Below are 22,491 nucleotides of genomic sequence, written 5' to 3' on the forward strand. Positions count from 1 at the left end.
CTTTCACCTGAGTATTATTAAGAGTCCACACGAACCATGCTGAAAAATCTGGGAAAAGCCTCTCCTGCATATCAATATTTAATATTAGCCAGCATTGCCGCGCAAAAAGACAAGTGACCAAGCTGTGCAAAATTGTCTCCCTATCATCCTGACAGACTGGACACATATCCTGTACATGCACCCTCTTCGTTTGTAATTGCACAAGAGTTGGTAAACAATTGGTCGTAGCACGCCAGACCACGTTCAAAGCTTTCGGTGGAGCTTTTGTGTGCCATAATTTCGACCAAAGACTAGAATTGTCCTCCTCACTCCATGCTCCCTTTTGCTGTTGCAGCCGCTTGTAGGCGCTCTTAACTGAGTATATGCCTGTGTGACGCCAGAATAAAACATCTTCCCCTCCCATATCAGATCAAATTATTTCAAGTATACGTTTTTGGTCCCTTTCATTGAATATATCATTGATGACATCCGAATCCCATTCTCTCTTATCTGCATCAGAGAAGCCACTGTCGAGTTTGCTAATGACTCAGAGATGGTGGTGATATAAGGATTAGTAGCAGTTATGAGCCAAGGTTGCCGCAGAATTTGCACCCTATCTCCGGAGCCAATCCTCCACCTTACTCCATCAGCCACCAGGCTCTTGGCCTCAAAAATGCTTCTCCACACAAAACTTGGATTATTTCCCAACTCCGAGTTTAAGAAATCTGTATCCATGAAGTATCTAGCTTTATATATCCGTGTTACAAGGCTATTAGGTTGGGTAATGAATCTACACCCCTGTTTTCCGAGCATAGCAAGGTTGAAGTCTCGGAAATTCCTGAATCCCATACCCCCAGAGTTTATATGCTTTGTCATCCGATCCCAACTGAGCCAGTTTAGCTGAGAGTTTGATTGGGATGTTGACCACCAGAAGTTTGAGAGTGTTCGTTCAATATCCTTGGTAATGTCCAGAGGTAAGAGAAATACATTCATAGCATACGTCGGCAGAGCTTGCACCACTGATTTCACTAAAACCTCCTTTCCTGATCTCGAAATATATTTCCCATCCCAGCTCTTGATTCTTGTACTCGCCTTGTCTTTCAAGTATCCAAGGATGACCAATTTATTTCTCCCCAAAATATTTGGTAGACCCAGATACCGGCTGTGCTCCGTTGCTTCATTCATCTCCAAGGTCTGACAGACCTGTTGTCTATTATAAGGAATCACATTTGAGCTAAAAAAGACTGCCGACTTTCCTCTATTTACTTGTTGGCCAGACGCTTTTTCGTAAGTATGCAACAGCTCAATAACATTGGAAGCTTCATGAGTGTCTGCCTTACAATAGAGATATGAGTCATCCGCAAATAGCATGTGAGAGATTGTTGGAGCTTTTCTGCAGACCTTAACTCCATGAAGCCCTTGGTTAGCTTCATACTTGTTTATCAAAGCCGATAATCCTTCTGCACAAATAATGAACAAGTACGGGGATAGCGGGTCCCCTTGCCGTATCCCTCTCGTCGGAATTATAGGCCCTAACTCATGCTCCCCATGAACAATGGAGTATGACACTGTCGTGACACACTGCATCACCAAATGAATCCACCGCTCGCTAAAACCCAGCTTTCGCAGCATTGCTGTAAGAAAATCCAACTCGATGCGGTCGTATGCCTTGCTCATATCAAGTTTAATGGCCATATACCCATCTTTTCCATATCTTTTTCGCTTCAAGTAGTGCATGACCTCGTAGTAAATCATAATATTATCTGAAATAAGCCTTCCTGGGATAAAAGCACTTTGAGTATCCGAAACCACTACATCTAATAGAACTTTCATTCTATTTGCCAGCACTTTTGTAATGATCTTCATCAGCACATTACATAACACAATGGGACGTAAATCTCCTACCAAAGTCGGGTTTCTCTTCTTCGGGATAAGAACAATATTTGTAGCATTCAGACCCTCAAGTAATTCCCCTGAATGGAAGAAATCTCTTATCATTTGAACAACATCTGCTCCAATAATTGACCAGTGCCTTTGGAAGAAGGCTGGAGTCATACCATCCGGCCCTGGAGCTTTATCCGGGTGCATTTGAAAGATAGCTGCTTTAACCTCCACCTCTGTGATTTCTTACAGTAACTCGGCGTTTTGGACCTCAGAGATTTTCGGAGCGATACACCCAATTACCTCATAACAATTTGTTTGTTCCATACTGAAAAGAGAGGAATAAAATTCTGTGATAAGAGGCTTCAAGCCAGTTTGCCAATTTACCCATTCCCCGTTCCCATCCTTCAATTTATGAATTCTGTTGATACGACGACAGGTACTACAGGATGCATGGAAATATTTTGTGTTTTTATCTCCCGAATTTAGCCACAATTGCTTCGATCCCTGTCGCCAGAATAATTCTTTTTGATCGAGAATTAGATGAAGCTGATGTTTAGCATCCTTGTATTGTTGAACGGATTGAGCATCCCTTTTGTCGCGCAACTGCTTTAACTGCATTTTACATGCCTTTAAGCGCTTTCCGAAGTAACCTGTTATCTCTTTACCCCATGTATCAAGATGCTCAGCACATTGTTTCACCTTCTGAATTATACTACTGCCTTCATTGTCACCCTCCCAGTTGTCTTTAATAATCTACAGGCATAATGGTTCTGTCAACCACGCGTTTTCGAATCGAAAGCGCCTTTTGAACATCACATTGTGCTTCGCTTGAGGTTCAAGATAAATAGGACTATGGTCCGAAGGGGAGCCCTCCAAATTATACAATTTGGCCAACAGAAAAAGTTCAAACCATTTGGTAGAAACTAGAGCTCTGTCCAGCCTTATCTCTAGCCAGTTTTCTGAATTTCTCCCTCATTCCCAAGTAAATTGATAGCTTTGTAAGTCTACATCATGAAGCCCTGTTTCCTCTAAGAGAGCATTAAACCCGTCAATCAACCGTTGGGGATATGCAGCACCACCTTTTTTATCCTGCTGAGATGTAATAATATTTAAATCGCCAATGATGCACCAAGGTAAGTTAGAGTCGCGTGCTAGATTGCTCAATAAATCCCAAGTTCTTCGTCTCAAATTACGATTAGGCTCCCCATGGAAACCTGTCAATCTCCAGGTTTGTGAGTCCTGTGTTGTTAACTCCACATCTATGTGATTTTGTGATAAACTAGATAGCTTGACTTGGTCACTTTCTTTCCACAGTAATGCCAAACCTCCACTACGACCTTGAGGCTCAACCACAATCATTCCTTGATAATTCAGTTGAAATCTAATACGTTCCATCTGGGCTTTACTACTTAATGTTTCACATAAGAACACCACTGAGGGTCTTTCCTAACGAATAACGTCCTTTAGAAACCAAACTTTCCAAGGTGACCCTAAACCTTGGCAGTTCCAACTTATAGTACTCATAATGACTGGCGGGCCTGCCGAGCAGCACCCGCCATCTGCAAGTTTTTTTGGTTCGCTTCTGCATCTTCCAGTGTGTTCATAATGGTGTCTCCAGCCATGTTATTTGCTTCGTCAGGCCTATGATTCTGATCCATTCTTCGACGCTTTGGGTCAGACACCACCAATTCCGGAGGATCATCTTTTTCCACATCATCATTGTCCGTTAATGTTGCAGATTGATTCTCCTTAGTTTTAGGAAACAGAATATTGGTTCTGTTAGTTGTGACTGATTTGTTTCCTTGATTTTCGTCCGTAACAGCCTTATCCTCTCTTCTGTTTTCAACAAAACTTATCCCTGAAATATCTCCCTTTGATAGCGCTGTAGCGTCAATCTCGGTAACGGAAATATCTCCAGCTCCTGTCACCGTGGTACCGCCCTGTGCCACCCTACCCATGTGCAGCCACTTACTACCGACGGTATGATTTCGCCGTCGAGGATCTGCACGCATCCACTGACCATATGGTTTCTCTATCTTCTCCATTGGTGTATCAAACAGCTTTGAACAGAATTTTTCGCTGTGATCGATCATACCACAGATAAAACAAAAGGTTGGGATACCTTCATACTTGAAATTAACCCAACACCATGTGTTTGCAGATTTACGCAGCTTCATCCTTCTCTTCAATGGCACATCTAGAGAAATTGTGACCCTTACACGTAGGTAGTCTCTCCATACTCCTACAAAGTTGTTCACATCCGATTATACAAATGAACCAATGTAGTTGCCGATATCCTTGACTACTCTCTGAGACATAAAACCAGCATCCATTTCGTGCAATTGAACCCATATATCCATCTTGTTTAGCACAAGTGTTCTAGGATTGTCACCCTCCTTCAACCTTTCAAAGATCAGTTGAAAACGCCCAAAAGTCCAAGGACTCCCCTCTATCACCCTTTGGATGTCTAGATCATGATAGAACTGAAAAATAAATCGGTTGGGTTCAAGCTGTTTTACATACACACTTTTGCCTGGCTTCCACAGCGATGCCATCTTATGTTGCATGGCTTGAAAATCAATCGAAGAGTCTGTGAGGAACCGTCCTACAAGACACCAGCGGACATCGATCTCCATTGCCTCTTCTAAATTCCCTTCATAATTAATGCCACCTTGTTCTTCCTCCTCCAGACTGATCATGGCAAATCCCTCCTCCATGTCTTTTAGATTATCTCCCCAGTTAGCCATAGCACTTGAATACGTGAACCACTAAGCAAAATAACAGAATAGACGTTGAACAAGAGAACTGACTTTAACGAGAGAACTTTCTCACCATGTCAAAAGACAAGAGTTTTGACCAAATCATCATCGATTTAACCGAATTTTACCAAATCGAATTAAAATTCCGTCTGATAATCGATTAATCAGTCAACCGACCGATTTTTAGAATATTTAATTATTGTGATTTTAAAAAATTATATATATGTTAGAATAATTATAAATATAATATATAACTATATGACAAAGACTCTAATTCAGCAAGAATCTCATTTTTTGTATCAAATTTTCAATAATTTTTAGGTGGGTGGTAATTTAATCATATAATAAAATTTTAAATAGTGTATATATTTGTATTCATATTTTAATAAATATCATAATAGTGACTTAATATATAAATAAATATACAATTTAAATTATTTTATAATACAAATAATCTCAATTTAAAAAAGATGAACATATATCCAAAAATAATTTAAAACAGCCCGTGATTTGCATGGGTTAAAAAACTAGTTTATTAATAAGTATGAAATAAATAAATAGTAAATGAAATATCATGCATTTGACTAAACTTATCCATAGAAATAATTATTATTTAATACAAAAATAATAAATATATACTTTTATAGGAAATAACCAAACCTCCCGCCCCCGCTTAGAGTAGGGTATGAGAAAGTAATATCTGCGCAGACCATGTCCCTAGCCTTCAAATGGGGAGGCTGTTTCCGTGAACATCTCGTCTTAGTGCAAAACAAAGTATTGTATGAGATATATATAAATAATGATTCCAGACACATGGAACCTACCATTTTCGCGAATAAGTAATAAGGTACCGTTTAGGGTTGCTGTTGCAAACAACAACAGCAGCTTTTTGCTGAAAAATACGTGAAAAACTGTTTGGTAAATCTGAAAACTGATTTTCTGAACAGCAGCTTTTAGCTGAAAAGCTGCTTTTAGAAAAAGCAGGTTCTCACATGCTTTTGGAAAAAGCAGTTTTCAGCTTTTGCAGAAAGCTGTTATAAATTTCACTATCAAACCCCACTAAAAAAGTTATTTTTTATATATTATAACTCAAAATAAGCAAATATCAAAAAATTACCAAACAATTTTTTGATTTCTACAACAGCACTTTTTCAGACCGCGCAACAATTTTTAACAGTACTCCCAAACAGATCCTAAGTCGTAACTGTTTTTGTTACATAAAAAAATCCGACGATGTGAGTAAAATACTCCCTCCGTCCCATTTTAATTGACACTTATTCCTTTTTGGGACGTCCCAAAAAGAATGAACCTATTACACTTACTATTTTTGAACACTACTTTTCACTATTACGCCCACTACTTCTTCCACTATCTCTATTCCATAATAATATAAACACTATTACACCCACTTTCCTCCACTATCTCAAATCTATTATTAAAATTTTGATGGGTCCCATCACTTTACCAACTTTTCAACTAATTTAATTTCTTTTACTACTCCCTACGTTCCTAAATAATAGTCGCTTTGACTTTTTGCACGTATTTTGAGGTGCAATAAAAACGTATTTCTACATGTTATTTTTTAAATTTTTTTTTTTCTTAATAAAAATATAGATGTCAAACTTTTATTCAGAAAAATAAAATTTGAAAAATAATACATAGAAGTATATTTTTTGTACATCTCAAATTACGGACACAAAGTCAAAGCGACTATTATTTAGGAACGGAGGGAGTACCTTTTTCTTAATATCCGTGAAAGTGAAAGCATATCAATCTTTTTGGGAAGGAGGGAGGAAGCTTTTGTAAATGGGCTTATATAACGAGGGTACACGTGGCATGGGAAGCAGAGATAGAATAGGAAAATATAAATTTATATATAACCTCCATTCAACTCATTCTTTTCCCTTCTCTCATATACTCCTCAATCCGCTGCTATACATATATACATATATACCCATCTAATTAACTCAACAGAGACGTCAAGATTGAAGAATCGCGCCCATAAATCCAAGGTTAGATGATTATGTTTTAATCGCCGATGCTAATTAACTTGTTTTTTTATGATTTGTTTTGATGGTTGTTAATTAATCGAAAACTAGGGTTTCATTGTTACTGGACTTAATTTCAAATGTTTGTGTTTATGTATATGTTTGTTATGGTGTTGTTGGATTGAATTATTTGTTTTTAGTGTTTGTGGATTGGTTTAATTGAAGTTAGTGGATGGATTGTGATTGTGATTCTGATGTGGGTGATCAGGGCTTGGGTGTTTGATTTGTTTTGTTATGTGTCGTGCAGGTTTGAGGGTTAAAGTTTTGATCTTTGGCGTTTTGAGTTTGGAAATTTAGGGGTTTTGGATGAAAAGGAGTTTTGGAGTGGGTAGTGTTTGATCGCCGAGTAACGGCGATTGAATTAGTGATTTCGAGGGGGTTTTGGGTTTTGTATGGAAACTCGGAGCCGGAAGAGGGCGGAGGCTACCTCATCAGCCCCTAATTCGTCATCATCTGGTCCAACTACTAGGTCTGCAAAACGTGCTCGTACTTCTGCTGCTGCTGGTTCATCATCTGTAGTTTCTGCTAATACTGCTTCACCTGTTGCTCCTGCAATTGTTACTCGTTCGCGTAGTTTGAAGATGGATGAACCATCGGGTTCAGGTTCACGTGGTGGCGGTCGTCGTGGGAAGAGTCAGGACAAGGATAGTTCGAATAAAGGAAAGGAGAAAGAGCATGAAGTTAGAATTAGGGAAAGGAATAGAGAGAGCAGAGATATTGAGAGGAGCTTAGGGTTGAATTTAGAGTCCACTGTTAATGGAGGAGAGGGTAATGATGATGATAACGACAGTGAGGATGGGGTTGGAATGTTACAACAGAATTTAACTTCTGCTAGTAGTGCACTTCAAGGGCTTTTACGGAAATTAGGAGCTGGATTGGATGATTTGCTCCCATCATCTGCAATGGCTGCTGCTTCTTCCTCTCAGCAGAGTGGCAGGCTAAAGAAAATTTTGTTGGGTTTAGAGGCAGATGGTGAGGAAGGGAAGCAAGTGGAGGCGTTAACTCAACTTTGTGAGATACTTTCAATTGGGACTGAGGACTCACTGAGTACATTTTCAGTAGACTCATTCGTTCCTGTGCTTGTGAATTTGATTACCTATATGGAGAATCCTGACATAATGCTTCTTGCGGCCAGGGCGATTACACACTTATGTGATGTGCTTCCCTCCTCCTGTGCCGCAGTTGTGCACTATGGTGCAGTAGATTCTTTTGTTAATAAACTGCTCACGATTGAGTATATGGATTTGGCCGAACAGGTGAGCAACTTATATAAAATGCTGAGAGTAATTATTTAGTCTTTTATAATACTAGAGTGCATATAGTGTAAAGAAGAAAGTTTCTATTTTTATATTCTTATTATTACTTTAATTTGAAATTGTATTTTTGTGGTGCTCATCATGATGGTGACAGTCTCTGCAAGCACTGAAGAAGATATCTCAGGAGCACCCAACTGCTTGTTTACGGGCCGGGGCACTAATGGCAGTGCTCCAGTACCTTGATTTCTTCTCAACTGGTGTCCAGGTAGTTCATTTAGTAAATTATATTCATAGTGTTGAATTCAGGAAGCTCCTTTTCATTCTCAGTTAAATGAAATTTGTGATCTCATTTCAATCTCATCACCTTATACAGCGTGTGGCACTTACTACTGCTGCAAATATGTGCAAGAAACTCCCTGCTGATGCTGCTGATTTTGTAACAAATGCCGTTCCTTTATTGTCACAACTTCTTCAGGAACATGATGCGAAGGTGAGGCCATATGTACAATGTAGTGAGCTAATTCTACAAACATGAAGGTCTCATGTGGGGGTGTCTGTAAAGCAATCTTACCGTGCAGTCATTTAATTTGTCTGATTTTAGGTCATAGAGCTTGCAGCAATATGCTTGACTAGGATTGTGGAGTCATTTGCAGCATCTCCTGAAAGGTTGGATGCACTATGTGATCATGGACTCATTACACAAGTGGCATCACTAATTTCTACCAGTAGTTCTGGAGGTGGACAAGCTTCTCTAAGCACATCCACGTATACGGTACTAAAAAAATTGATTTAGTAAGTAACTATTTCTGCTTATTGTGTCTGACTAGATAAAATATGCAGGGTTTGGTTCGCCTACTTTCAACTTGTGCAAGTGGCTCACCTCTAGGATCCAAAAATTTGCTGCTCCTTGGTATTAGTGGCATTCTTAAAGATATACTCTCTGGTTCTGGCCTTGTCGCAAACATGTCTGTTTCTCCTGCATTAAGTAGTCCACCGGAGCAGGTACATGTTACTATGTACCCTTTTGTAATATAATTTAAATTTTGTTGATTAGTATATTCTTCTTCTTTTTTTATTGACCAAAGTATATTCTTGTTTGGTTTTATGAGAAAGGTATAATTTCATGATGGATTTTTGCTATTGGCTTTTTATATTTACCCAATATTACAATGTAGCTGCTGTTAGCTCTTTATATACACACAATATCATGATGGAGTTTTGCAGTTAGCGCTCTCTATATAAAACTTCATGAAAAAGCATTTGTGATAGTTTGGGACATCTGATTATATTTATAGTTATCAATTTCTGTTATACATTGCTCATCTAAATTGGTTAACTATAGATGGTCTGCTTGCCTTGTTCCAACCCTGTCTGGTTTCCTTATCTTAATATTTTGTTCATTTTGTGTTGCTATTGCAATATGTCAAGTATGTAGCTGGATTTTGTGTATAGATATCTGAACTGTCAGCTTCTGCTCAGATTTTTGAAATTGTGAACCTAGCAAATGAACTTTTGCCTCCTCTGCCTCAAGGAACAATCTCTCTTCCTGCAAGCTCTAATGTATTTGTTAAAGGTTCTCTTATAAATGTGACTCCTGTCACTTCTGAGGAGCATGAGGAACAAGATGATTCGATTGGTACTGAGATATCTTCTCGTGAGAAATTACTAAATGAACAGCCTGAACTCCTGCAGCAATTTGGAATGGATATTCTTCCTGTATTGATTCAGGTTAATTTCAGACATTTGAGACGTAGAGAAATTATCATTTGCCGCTGTTTGTGATTTTTTATTTTATCTCGTCATGCAGATATATGGATCCAGTGTGAATGGTCCTGTTCGTCACAAATGCCTTTCTGTTATTGGGAAGCTCATGTACTTTAGCAGCGCAGATATGATACAGGGTCTTTTGAGCGTGACAAATATATCTAGGTAGAAAATTTTCCTCAAAATTTAGATATTAGAGTATGTTGGCTTACTATGATATTAAAATATTCACTAGGCATTTCTATTGCTATTTAGTTTCCTAGCTGGAGTTCTGGCATGGAAGGATCCTCAAGTATTGGTACCTGCCCTTCAAATAGCTGAGATTTTAATGAATAAACTACCAGAGACGTTCTCCAAAATATTTGTAAGGGAAGGTGTGGTACATGCTGTGGACACCCTAATAATAGCTGGATCTCAAGGTACTGCTCTTCCACTGCAGACATCATGTCAAAAGGAGAATGATTTTATACCCGGATCATCATCATCGCGGTCAAGACGTAACCGAAGACGTGGTGGTAACTTAAATTTAGATGGAAACACAGCTGAAGATACCAAAAATTCAGGTTCTGCAGTTGGTTCACCTCCAAATCCCATAGAAGTTCCTACTGTAAATTCCAGTCTCCGTACAGAAGTAAGCTCATCCGCCCAGGCTTTTAAAGATAAATACTTCCCTTCTGATCCCGGGTCTGTCGGGGCTGGTTTATCGGATGATCTTCTACATTTAAAAAGTCTCTGCTCAAGGTTGAATGCTGGAATTAGTAGCCAAGGAACTAAATTGAAAGGAAAATCTAAAGCTTCAGGACCATGTATTACAGATACTTCTGCTATTAAGGAGGAGAATCTTGCTGGGATAATATCTGAGATATTAACAGAGTTAAGCAAAGGGGATGGCGTTTCTACTTTCGAGTTTATTGGTAGTGGGGTTGTAGCTGCTTTGCTCAACTACTTATCCTGTGGATTTTCCTCGAAGGATAAAATATCCAAGTCTGCCATTTCCAAGTACCACGAGCAAGCAGTGAGAAGGTACAAGTCATTTATTGCAGTTGCACTTCCTTCAGGTCCTCAAACGAAAAATATCCCCCCTATGAGTATTCTGGTTCAAAAACTTCAAAATGCTTTGTCCTCGTTGGAGCGTTTTCCAGTTGTGTTAAGTCATACGGCTAGGTCATCTAATGGAAATGTACGGTTGTCATCTGGTTTGAGTGCTTTAGTGCAGCCATTTAAGTTGCGTCTCTGCAGAGCACAGGGAGAAAAATCTCTACGTGATTATTCTTCAAATGTTGTTCTGATTGATCCTTTAGCCAGTTTAGCTACTGTTGAAGACTTTCTTTGGCCTCGAGTTCAACGAAACGAGTCTGGACAGAAGCCTTTGTCATCTGCAGCAAAATCCGAGTCAAGGACAACACCTGATGTTGGTGCTTCATCACCTTCTAACTCGACTCCAGCCTCCACAACTCGACGTCTATCTACAAGATCAAGAACATCTCTTAATATTGACGACAGTGCAAAAAAGGAGTTGGCACCAGAGAAAAATGCAAGCTCATCCAAGGGGAAGGGAAAGGCCGTTTTGAGGACCAGTCAAGAGGATGGAAGAGGACCACATACGAGGAAGGCTGCTCGTAGAAAAGCTGCTGCGGATAAAGATGTACAGATGAAAGCTGTAGAAGTAGAATCAAGCTCAGAGGTATGTGTCTATATGTATGTAACAGTATGCATTTCTATGTTTTTTGTGGGATGGGCATCAATGGTCTCTCGTGAATCTTAACTTCTCATTCATACTGAACACAAATTAAAGAACTTTAATATGTGCTGAAGTGTCAGGTTAAGCATTTCAGATGAATTCATATGCTTTAGTTGATATTACAAACAACTGTTCTCTCAAATGGTGGTTTGTAATGATAATTGGCATGAGCAATTCTAGTTTTAACCTTACAAAACACAACTGCAATATGAGTATTTAGGTGTATAGTAGGAAATGGTATGTTATGTTTATGCTCGTGATTGTATCTTGTTTGAATTGTGTTTTCCTGGGTTAATAAATATGTCATCCGATTGTTCTCATGTAGCATTTGATATATAATTCATCAATAGGTTTAGCTTCCACATCAAACCCGACTTATATGGGTCACTATATCTGGTAGAGATCATGTTCTTTGAAGGATAATAATTTTACATGTGAAATTGTGGACCCTACTGCCTGATGCCTATACATATTTGCTGGAGCATAGTTGGCTTACGTTGGTCATATACTGATAATGTGACTTGCATCTTAATACATTTACTTGTAGAATGCTTAGGTGATGTAGGTTTGTTTGGAAGCTTATAAGCTGATCCAATAAACGTATCGGCCCATCTGTCAGTCGAGAACTTGAAAAACAGAGTTGTAGGTTGGATTATGGATGAAGGGTTCATTTTTGTGGGCCTCTTTAAGATTGTGGTTTGAAACAGTGATCAATTTTTTCTATCACAGCATGTAATTCTGAATACATTTATGTAATTTTTATAATTTTATACCGTGTAAACTATACACCAGCCAACACTTAATTGACTAACCAGTCTGACCTAATTAAACATATGATAAGTAATTTAGAGAATTACTTTGCGTAACTTACACTTATAACTTGATATGACTTCTATGTAGCAACCGTATCTGTAACGTAAGCCAAATAGGCCTTTGCTGGCATATAGGCTCATACTTCTCAAAAGAATGAAGCCAAACTTTCCGAATTTTTGGTTTGAGTACAAGGTGCAAACGCCCCTGATTGAGGTCTCTCCTGCTACAAGGAATTGTACCAGACTGGGGTTTTTTTGCACTTTGTGCATCATTAGATTAATATTGTTCTTTTGAAAGATTAATTACTTTATAATGATTGCCAATCATGGAGTTCTGACAGGTGCTAGGATGAGTAAACACTCAATGGGTACGGGGTTGCATTTATCTGTGCATATGTACGATTTGATCATCATCCTTGTTATTGGTATATTAGTAGCAGATCAGTGACACCCATATAAGTAAAGATACAATTTTGCATCTTAGTCACAATTTTCTTGTCTAAGTTCATATTATGTTAGATGCATAAAACATTAGGTACCTGTTATGCTTACATTGTGTTTCTAAAGAAAAGCAAAACGGTAATGATATGAAATCGACAGTCATGTTTCAAAACAATTGTGCAGGTTACCTGGATTCTTGTAATAGTTGCATCAGAATGTCATGTACTCGTATTAAAGTTCCTGTTTGACTGATGTTAAAAGGATAGAGGTTATAAACAAACAATATACTTTGTCGGATGCTGAAATTTACTTCTGGGTTATTCTAGGCTGCTCGCGTTTTCTTGTTCTTGTTTGAAGTTTGCCACTGATTATGTTTGTTTCATCTTTGATTTCCAATTTCCTGTTGTAGCTGCCACTAAGCTTAGTCTAGTTTACTTGTTGTCATGATGACCAAAGGTTTAGCGCCGATATGTCACCAGGAGTAGCATTGTTGGAGTTGATCTTTTTGTGCAGTTGATCTCGTCATATATCCTGCCTTTCCTATTTGTGGATAATTCTAAATTGTACATTTCTCTATGATTCTGTACAATAACTAAATTTTGTGTTTTGTAGGATGAGGACTTGGAAGCATCTCCTGTTGAGGTTGATGATGAAATGGTGATCGAAGATGACGATATCTCTGACGATGAAGATGACGATGACCAGGATGATGTAAGTACAAAACCAACTTCTATTGCTTCCTAGACTGTCATTTGGAATTTATATCTAAGTTCTATCCAGATTTTGGTGTTGTGTTTTTTGTAAAATTGATGAATAAGAAAATTTAGGATGAGCAGCTGTTAGTAATGTGAAATGCTGCTGTCAAGTTAACGAAGTGTGTGCTGTTTTTTTTGTATAAGCTTCGTACAGATGCAGCAGAAGAATTATAAAATTTCTTTAGCACATGAAATGGGATCTGTAGTTTTTTCATGTAACTTTTTTTTCCGTGTAAATTTATTGTGTAACATCGATTTTCTTCTATGTATGTCATAAATGTAACTACTGTTTCCAGCCAATACACATTTATAATGGATAATAAAGAAGTTAGCACTTAACTTGGCAAAAAGAAGAAGAAGAAGAAGAAGTTAGCACTAAGCCTATTTTTGGTTATTATCTGATTTATGAAAGCAGTATGAATCTAGGATTGTCATATTGGTTTTACTTTTGCATTAGATGTGTATGATATTCTTTATTAGTTCAACTGTAATTTATTATAAGAACTGTAAGGGAATAGAAACTCATATTACATTTGAGCTCTTCCATCTCTGTGTTTTGATGCTCGCCTAAATGGGAGAGAAAAATGTAATATCGATATTATTTCCTCGTGCAGTTCTATACCGAATTAAACTTATAAAGAAATATCTTCTTCAATCTAGCTATCATATACACCTGCTGCATGCTGACATGGATTACTAAGCTGCCTGAAGTAGTGTATATTGTATGACTGCAGAAGCTAAGTCTGAACTTCCATATTATCCATCATCCTTCATAAATAATATTTGCTGGAAATAACTTTATTTTAGCTAGCATTTACCACGTATTCCTCGATGAAGATGTTACACTATTATTTAAGTTAAGGACATACCATACCATTATTACAGGAAGTTCAGAAAGTTAAGTAAAATGTTCTGTACCAGATAATCCATTTTATTTATTTGCATTAGAGTTGGCGGGAATTTTTCTTCTTGTTTGCAAGGTTTCTGTATACTACCTAGAGAAGCATCTTGGCTAATGGAATTACGTTATTTATTTTTAATTGTTAATGTATATCTTTTTACCGTTCTTTTAGGTACTTGGAGATGGCTCCCCACGTGTTTGTATGATGGACGTAGTGCATGATGTTAAATTAGGTGATTCAGCTGATGATGGTCTTAATGCCCCTACAACAAGTGATAAACAGGTGAATGCAGCTGGTGTATCTAGCAGCAAAGCCACAACATTAAGGAGCTCAGAGTCTTCAGATCTTAGGAGTGGCTCCGCTTTTGGTTCAAGAGGTGCTATGTCATTTGCTGCTGCTGCGATGACTGGCCTTTCATCATCAAATGGTAGAGGTATCAGCGCAATGAGGGAACAGCCTGGAAGACCTCAAGCATCTCCCAGGCTATTGTTTTATGCAGGTGGGAAGCATCTAAATAAGCATTTGCCCATTTATCAGGCGATTCAGCGACAACTTGTACTTGATGAGGATGAGGATGATAGATACAATGGTAGTGATTTTATTTCTAGCGATGGAAGCAGGCTATGGGGTGATATATATACCATTACATACAAAAGAGCAGACAGCCAAACTGAAAGGGCTTCAGTTGGAACAATAAGCTCTTTGTCCACATCTAAATCAAGAAAGCCAGTCTCTGCATCCAGTTCCTCAACTGATTCATCAAAGCAGCACAAGTCGCTCTTGGATAGTATTTTCTGTGGAGAACTTCCATGTGACCTCGAAAGAAGTAATCCAACTTATGATATACTGGCTCTGTTACGTGTATTAGAAGGGTTGAACGAGCTAGCTCCACGTTTGCGTATACAGTCAATGACTGACAGTTTCGCTGAAGGGAAAATATCAAGCTTAAATGAATTTAATGCAGCTGGTGTCTGGGTCCCTGGTGAAGAGTTTATAAATACTAAACTTACTCCAAAGTTAGCAAGACAGTTACAGGATGCACTGGCACTTTGTAGTGGAAGCCTTCCGTCATGGTGTTACCAGTTAACAAAAGCGTGCCCATTTTTGTTTCCATTTGAGACGCGTCGTCAGTACTTCTATTCAACTGCTTTTGGTTTGTCTCGTGCTTTGTATCGTCTTCAACAACAGCAGGGTGCAGATGGTCATGGCTCAATGAATGAGAGAGAGGTGCGGGTAGGGAGATTGCAGCGCCAAAAAGTCCGTGTGTCTCGAAATCGTATCCTTGACTCTGCTGCCAAAGTTATGGAGATGTATTGTAGCCAGAAAGCTGTTCTTGAAGTAGAATATTTTGGTGAAGTTGGTACTGGACTGGGACCAACCTTAGAGTTCTACACTATATTGAGTCACGATCTACAGAAGACTGGACTTGAAATGTGGAGGTCTAATTTTTCATCTGATAAATCCATGATGGAAGTTGACGAGAAAGGTAGTAAGCCCACTAGTAATATGTATCAAGCTTCTGAGGATCTAATCCATGCACCTCTTGGGCTGTTTCCGCGTCCTTGGTCAACAGGTGCAGATGTATCTGATGGCAGCAAGTTCAACAAAGTTGTTGAACACTTTCGATTGCTTGGCCGTGTTTTGGCGAAGGCTCTTCAAGATGGAAGGCTTTTAGATCTGCCATTATCGACAGCATTTTATAAGCTTTTGCTTGGTCAGGTAAGGACTTTCTTGGTTATGCCAATGAAGCTGGTTCATTTCTTGCATGTCAAGTTGATAAATAAGTCTCTGCTTGATGTAATGATATCTTAATATTCTGTAGGACCTTGATCTGCATGATATATTTTCTTTCGATGTTGAGTTGGGGAAGACATTGCTTGAATTGCAAGCTCTTGTTTACCGGAAGAAGTACCTGGAATCAGTGGGTGCTAATGATCAAATTGCTGACCTAAGATTTCACGGGACTCTAATTGAAGATCTCTGCTTAGATTTCACACTACCTGGCTATCCAGATTACAATCTGAAGCTAGGCGAGGATAATGTACTTCTTTTGATCAATTCATAACATCTCGACTGAAACACCTTATAATTGTTATATTTTTAGGTGCATCTCATAAGATAAATTTTAATAAATTCTCAGGTGGATATAAACAATTTGGAGGAATATCTTGCCCTTGTAGTTGATGCTACAGTAGGGGTGGGTATTAGGAGACAATTAGAAGCACTGAGAGCCGGGTTTAGTCAGGTAAGGTGCAACTAGTCTTCCTCTATATTGTAATATTAATCCATCCTCTGAATTGTGCAGTTGAAGAAGCTATTTCTTGTTCAGTACAAAGATTTGTTTTTTGTGATCCACTCTAACTCTTCTCTGATTTATACTTGTACTATGAATTGGTCTTTTGTTGAGGTCTTCCTCTTCTATCTTTCCAACTGTTTGGATTTTAAAAAACATCAGTGGTTATCGAGGAAGTTTGCTGTGAAGATAGTAGCAAGTGCATCTTGCCTCTGTATTGAAACCTGTAGTCAAATATAGAAGTATAACCTCCGTAGACGAATGATATCTGTGCATTTCTCAGGTGTTTGACATTTCGTCTTTACAAATTTTTACTGCAAAGGAGTTGGACTACTTGCTTTGTGGTCGTAGAGAATTGTGGGAGGTAGCTTAGCTTACCTTTTTTAGTTCTTGTGCTTATAAGTAGGTTAGGAATGTAGTCCTCCATAGAACATGTTCTTGAAATTTAAGCTTCTTCTGTGCAGACGGAGACCTTAGCGGATCACATAAAGTTTGACCACGGCTACACTGCGAAGAGTCCTCCAATTGTTAATGTATGTGTACTCCAGATAACCCGAACCTTATCCTTTTATTATAACAGTGGATGTTAATAGATGTTCTATTTGGATGTTTCCAGTTACTTGAGATTATGGGGGAATTCACCCCAGAGCAGCAACAAGCTTTTTGTCAATTTGTGACTGGTGCACCCCGACTTCCACCGGGAGGTTTGGCAGTGCTAAATCCGAAGCTGACCATTGTCAGAAAGGTATAATATTAGTTTCCGCTCAAGTATATGTCTGCCTGATTATATTATTTAAATTTCTTGCACACCAAACTCTCCGGTAGTTCATGTACTAACTTGTCAGTTGATATTGCAGCATTCATCAACAATTGCCAATACAACATCTAGTGCGACTGGGGCATCAGAATTTGCTGATGATGATCTGCCAAGTGTTATGACATGTGCTAATTACCTGAAACTCCCTCCTTATTCTACTAAGGTATTCTCAGTTGTAATCTTTGATGTATTCTTTTTGTTTCCAATCTAGCTCGTTTAGTTGGTTAATATCTTACACTCTGTTTTTTGTTTGTTACAGGAAGTCATGTACAAGAAACTTATGTATGCAATCAGCGAAGGGCAGGGATCTTTTGATTTGTCATAGGACTGCAGATTTTTTCTTTTGTTTTTGTCTACCCCCTCTACATTCTTCTTTATATTTAAGGATGTAATTTCCTTGAAAATGATTTAACTTTGATGTTACGATAGTGGTCACTTAATAAAATTTAGCAATCATTTAGTTATATACATTGTTGGTTGTTGGTTGTAAAACCAACATTCTATGAAAATAGGAAGATGGTATTTTTTAAAAAATGATGTGATTGTTAATATAGATCAACAGAGACAGGGATGAGTTTTTGGGAGACCAATTCTTTTGTGGAGACCTCAGAAGAATATATATGTTACACAAACAAAACAGTGCAGAATTATTATGCAAAATATGTTCAGCTCTGTCTTCTGGTCTTAAATAAATTATATTTTTATTATATTGTTCTTGTATAACTTTCCTCTACATATATTGCATATTTTTGGATTTATTATTTCTTGAAGTATTTAAATGTAGTACTGAAATTATGATATAAGATGCAAATATTATAATGCCTGACAAGCTATTAAACCCAACTTTCTCTTCTACTTTTGCTACCCAGTTTCATCTGCCTACAAATTAGTCACTGTGTCTTGTAACCTCTTCTCCATTTGTACCCTCTACTCGTTGCTTGAATCTTGGATTTTAGAAGTTTATACTCTTTCGGAAGTTTCATGTCTCCTCGAAGCATCCATAATTTTTGTCATATTTGAGCTTCAGAAGCAAGTTATAGGCTTTGGCAAGAGTTATAGCCTGGAGCTAGTTCCAGTTACTCAAAGCATTAGCATGACATGATTCTTGAGTAATCTAGACATATGGGAAGGGCCAGAAAGATTCAAGGTCACTTGCTTAGTTTTCTTGGACCAGCTAGAGCTTGAGGTTCCATATGGGTCAACAGAGGCTCCTCCGCTTTGATGCAGATGATGATTTCTCGCCCTGAACGGCTATAGCTCTTGAACTGGTCATTGGCGATGAGAATTGGGTCGTCAGGATGAGAGTGGGAAGGTCACTATAAACTCGTCTTTGTAATGGTGTTCGTATTTTACTGATTCTTTAGGAAGAAGGAACTCTTGATGCTATGTCTGCAACGTCATCGAGGGTGAAAACAAGTCAGAATTATAAGTAAAATATTAAAATTATGCTTGAACAAGAATATAAAACTACACAGGCGAAGCAACAAGATTTGAAAATAAGCAACGCAAAATATGGAAAAACTAGTGAAGCTTGAATCTCTAACATTTCTGGATTAATCCCAACCACCTTCAACAAGTGTTGGAGGAACCTCCAACAGCTGCACAAAATTTGGTTAAATTTTCGGGAGTAAACAAACTAGATCCGTGGGACAATCGTATCATGGTGCTCACGTATGTATATTTGGAAGAGTTCAAAAAGAAGATTAACCTTAATCATTACGACACAGGCGATTCAAATCCACGTCTTCTTCTATATTCTTTGATTTCCCTTGAGTGAGGGAGTGTAACCTTTGATCCTCCCAAGTTTTACCTCTCTATTAGCATTGGAATCTCGAAAACCTAGCTCTTGTTTGTCTCTTCCGGAATCATAATTTTATCTGACTCTCGAACACTAATAGAGAATAGAAATATATAAAGATTACAACTAGGGTTCAAACGTGGCCACATCTCCACCTCTAAAGGACTGGTAACACAGGCAGCCAACAACGTGAGCAAAAGCGGATTATTCAAATTTGACACCAATTGTTATTTGATAATGCAAACAATGAGTTAGACTGTAGAATGGGGGTCGAATACAATCTATAAAAATTTCAAATTATTTTTACAAGACAGATCATATTCAAAACATAAGAGATATCAAAATCTAAACATAAATTTAAAATAACACGGATCTTAAAAATACCAAGTGAATTGTTTTGTCTACCTGAGAGATTTTTCTATTAAGAACCTCTCAAGTAAAAAATTACATGGGTGCTTACAAAAGAATGAAGAGCTAAAGTTTACAAATTCTTGCTTGCTATCTCTATTACTTTGCTCTTCAGTTCTTGGTATGTTTGATACATTGAAATGTAATTACAATGTGAATATATACTAATACAAACTAAGCTAGTCTGCAAAAGCATACACCTACTTTTTTTTCAAACAGTTATAAATATAGAATTTCTTGGACTTGATGGTATTTTTGGCAGCTTGAAATTCTTGTTGCTTTGCTTGAAATAGTAGGTTTCAAGATTCTCAATATTTGACTAAACTCTTTTTAGTTTAGCTTCCAAAACTGGTGCAACACCTTTCACATCAACCCATGTGATTTTTATCCTTTACTTGACTTGTAGCTGTCAATTGATAGTCATCAACTGCTAAGAAGAATGTAGCCGTTGACAGCTTCTTGAATCATCAATTGATAGGTTTACTGGTTAGCCGTTGATGGATTGTGCAACCGTTGATGATAATTTTATCCAGTCGTTGATGCTTTGACTAGCCATTGATCTTCACTTCACTTGTATGGATTACACGACTTCAAATATTTACAATTATGGCATCCTATCTATACATCCATTGATAGAACAATTGCTATATCAGTTGGTCACTTAACATCTATTACTTGCTAAGATACTTACAGTTTTGTTAGAATACCACATCATTCATTGATGGGTTTCTGATTAATGGATACTACAATAAGTATGATATCCATTGATCAGTTATATTGGAAAATAACTAAGTACAAAATTAAAGTGTTTTGTATCATCAAACATAACATATTCCTAACAAATTATAAGAAAAATAAATTTATAAATGTTAAAATCTAATATTTTGATTTTTTTGTTGCTACTAATTTGATACCCATCCCCGAACCTCGATTGAGGATTCTTTTTTCCTCGATCTCCGCCCTGAACGGGGAACGGGGATCCCCATGGAGATTTGGGAATTTTTATTTTCAATAAAAAATATATATTTTTAATAAAAAACAATTACTAAGTCAAAATATACTAATAAAATGATATTATCACATATTTTTAAGACCAAATCATAGTAAAATTGAATTATAGTATAAATAAACAAAACTTTTAAAATTATGAAATATACAATACTACAACAAAAAAACTTAATCAATAAAATTATAGATTATCTTAATAATATTGGATGTTGTATCTATTTTTAATAATTTATATATATATATATATATATATATATATATATATAGAGAGAGAGAGAGAGAGAGAGAGAGAGAGAGAGAGTTAAGTTCTACGGAGTACGTAAAAGCATTGGAGTATTGGAGTACAAATCACAATTTTTTAGTTTAATCATAAATAATATCTTTGATTATCCAAATTTATATATAATTTAGCATTTATAAGTAGTTTAAACATAATTATCAATTATTCATTAATATCTTTCAACTTTAACAAGTATTAAGATTATTGTTCTGCTTATAAGTTATATTGCAGAACATAATGTCCTACGATTTATAAAAGTAACTATTCTTTCTTTTGATTAAATGTTTATGCTGTAGAACATAATCTGCAGGTTGTCGAATGTTTACAAATATTGTTAGAACAAAAAAAAATTAAGATTTAAATGACTAGATTATATTGTATGAATATTATACTCCAATACTCCAATTATATATTTCATTATTTATAACTATGGATATCACTAATATATACTGCAGTAATTACTGGTTTATACAGTATAAAAGCAGCGATTTTAATCATTCAAAATTTAGAAAATCTACTTATTTAAACTATTGATGATTGATTATAGATGATCAATTTCAATCTTGGAAGGGTTCTTGACGGTAACAAGTCGTACGAGAATGTGTATAATGGTGGTAAGTAATCGTTAGTTTTTGTAAGTTATGATGACAAGTGTATGTGACTATTAGTGATGGCAAGTCATAGAAACGGTTGGTAATGGTGACAAGACGTCCGTTATTACAGTTCAATTGGACATGATGCTCCCATACGTTGCATATATATATGTATGATATATTTATATTTGATAGATATGTTATACACAAAATAGTGATATGTGATGTACAAAATAGTGATTACTACAGTTAAAAGTAATGATTAAAAATTGAGATTTTAGTTTGTATGCTAATTTGATTTATATTAGAGTTGGACTCTCTCTCTCTATATATATAAAATCGAAATTAGGTCGGGGATCGGGATAGGAAGACACGAATCCCCAACCCTACCCCGATCTACTAATTTTATCTACTAATTTTAATATTTTCTCCGTTCCCAATCCGCCGCCCAAAATTCCTCAAATCCTCAATCTGAACGGGACGGGGATCGAATTGGAATCAGCGGGGCGGGTGAATGTCCATCCTCGCAAACAAGCTCTATATCAGCTATGAGGTGGAATGACTTGTGCATGAGCATGAGAGGGGTATAAAACCTTAACAATTATTTGCAACTTCCCAGGCATATCGATGGTGAAACTTGACTGAATATTCATGAAATAGAATAAAATATACTCCCTCCGTCCCCCTGAGTTGTATACATTGGGGGACGGGGACGCGGCACAGACTTTAATGTTTCTGTAAAGTGTAGTTGTGTAATTTATTTTTAAAATTCTCTTTTTCTGAATTAAAGTTTGGATGTTATATTTTTATTCAGAAAAAGAAAATCTCAAAAATAAGTTACGGAACTATATTTTATAAGAGCATTGAAATGCGTGTCGAGCAGTTGAAAAGAAACGTATACAATTAAATGGGACAGAGGGAGTAACAAAAATGCGAAGAGTATGTAGAGCATC

General features: G+C 37.1%; 2 protein-coding genes across 2 annotated transcripts; one reads left to right on the forward strand and one right to left on the reverse strand.

Annotated features, from left to right (window-relative positions):
- Nucleotides 1-2,106: 2,106 nt before the first annotated feature.
- On the reverse strand, nucleotides 2,107-3,222 carry LOC108225836 (uncharacterized). The gene is made up of 2 exons (XM_017400791.1): nucleotides 2,872-3,222; nucleotides 2,107-2,616 (listed from the first exon to the last, which is right to left on the reverse strand). The coding sequence occupies exons 1-2, from the start codon at nucleotides 3,220-3,222 to the stop codon at nucleotides 2,107-2,109; spliced, it is 861 nt and encodes a 286-aa protein (XP_017256280.1).
- Nucleotides 3,223-6,498: 3,276 nt separating this feature from the next.
- On the forward strand, nucleotides 6,499-17,915 carry LOC108227184 (E3 ubiquitin-protein ligase UPL3). Its single transcript, XM_017402210.2, has 18 exons — nucleotides 6,499-6,634; nucleotides 6,918-7,926; nucleotides 8,081-8,191; nucleotides 8,300-8,416; nucleotides 8,528-8,698; nucleotides 8,767-8,928; nucleotides 9,406-9,654; nucleotides 9,734-9,855; nucleotides 9,946-11,374; nucleotides 13,297-13,395; nucleotides 14,513-16,060; nucleotides 16,164-16,382; nucleotides 16,482-16,586; nucleotides 16,918-16,998; nucleotides 17,099-17,167; nucleotides 17,251-17,379; nucleotides 17,492-17,614; nucleotides 17,711-17,915. The coding sequence occupies exons 2-18, from the start codon at nucleotides 7,063-7,065 to the stop codon at nucleotides 17,774-17,776; spliced, it is 5,664 nt and encodes a 1,887-aa protein (XP_017257699.1). The 5' UTR covers nucleotides 6,499-6,634; nucleotides 6,918-7,062; the 3' UTR covers nucleotides 17,777-17,915.
- The last annotated feature ends 4,576 nt before the right edge of the window (nucleotides 17,916-22,491 follow it).

This window comes from Daucus carota, chromosome 6 (genome assembly GCF_001625215.2).
Source record: "Daucus carota subsp. sativus chromosome 6, DH1 v3.0, whole genome shotgun sequence".
In the NCBI taxonomy this organism is placed as follows: domain Eukaryota; kingdom Viridiplantae; phylum Streptophyta; class Magnoliopsida; order Apiales; family Apiaceae; genus Daucus; species Daucus carota.

Bases quoted from the DNA above. Each gene is read 5' to 3' on its own strand.
- LOC108225836 (XM_017400791.1), bottom strand. From the start codon at position 3,222: ATGATTGTGGTTGAGCCTCAAGGTCGTAGTGGAGGTTTGGCATTACTG. The intron at 2,617-2,871 runs GTAGACTTACAA...TTATGCCTGTAG, and splicing joins AGGAAACAGGGCTTCATGAT to ATTATTAAAGACAACTGGGA.
- LOC108227184 (XM_017402210.2), top strand. From the start codon at position 7,063: ATGGAAACTCGGAGCCGGAAGAGGGCGGAGGCTACCTCATCAGCCCCT. The intron at 7,927-8,080 runs GTGAGCAACTTA...TGATGGTGACAG, and splicing joins ATATGGATTTGGCCGAACAG to TCTCTGCAAGCACTGAAGAA. The intron at 8,192-8,299 runs GTAGTTCATTTA...CACCTTATACAG, and splicing joins TCTTCTCAACTGGTGTCCAG to CGTGTGGCACTTACTACTGC.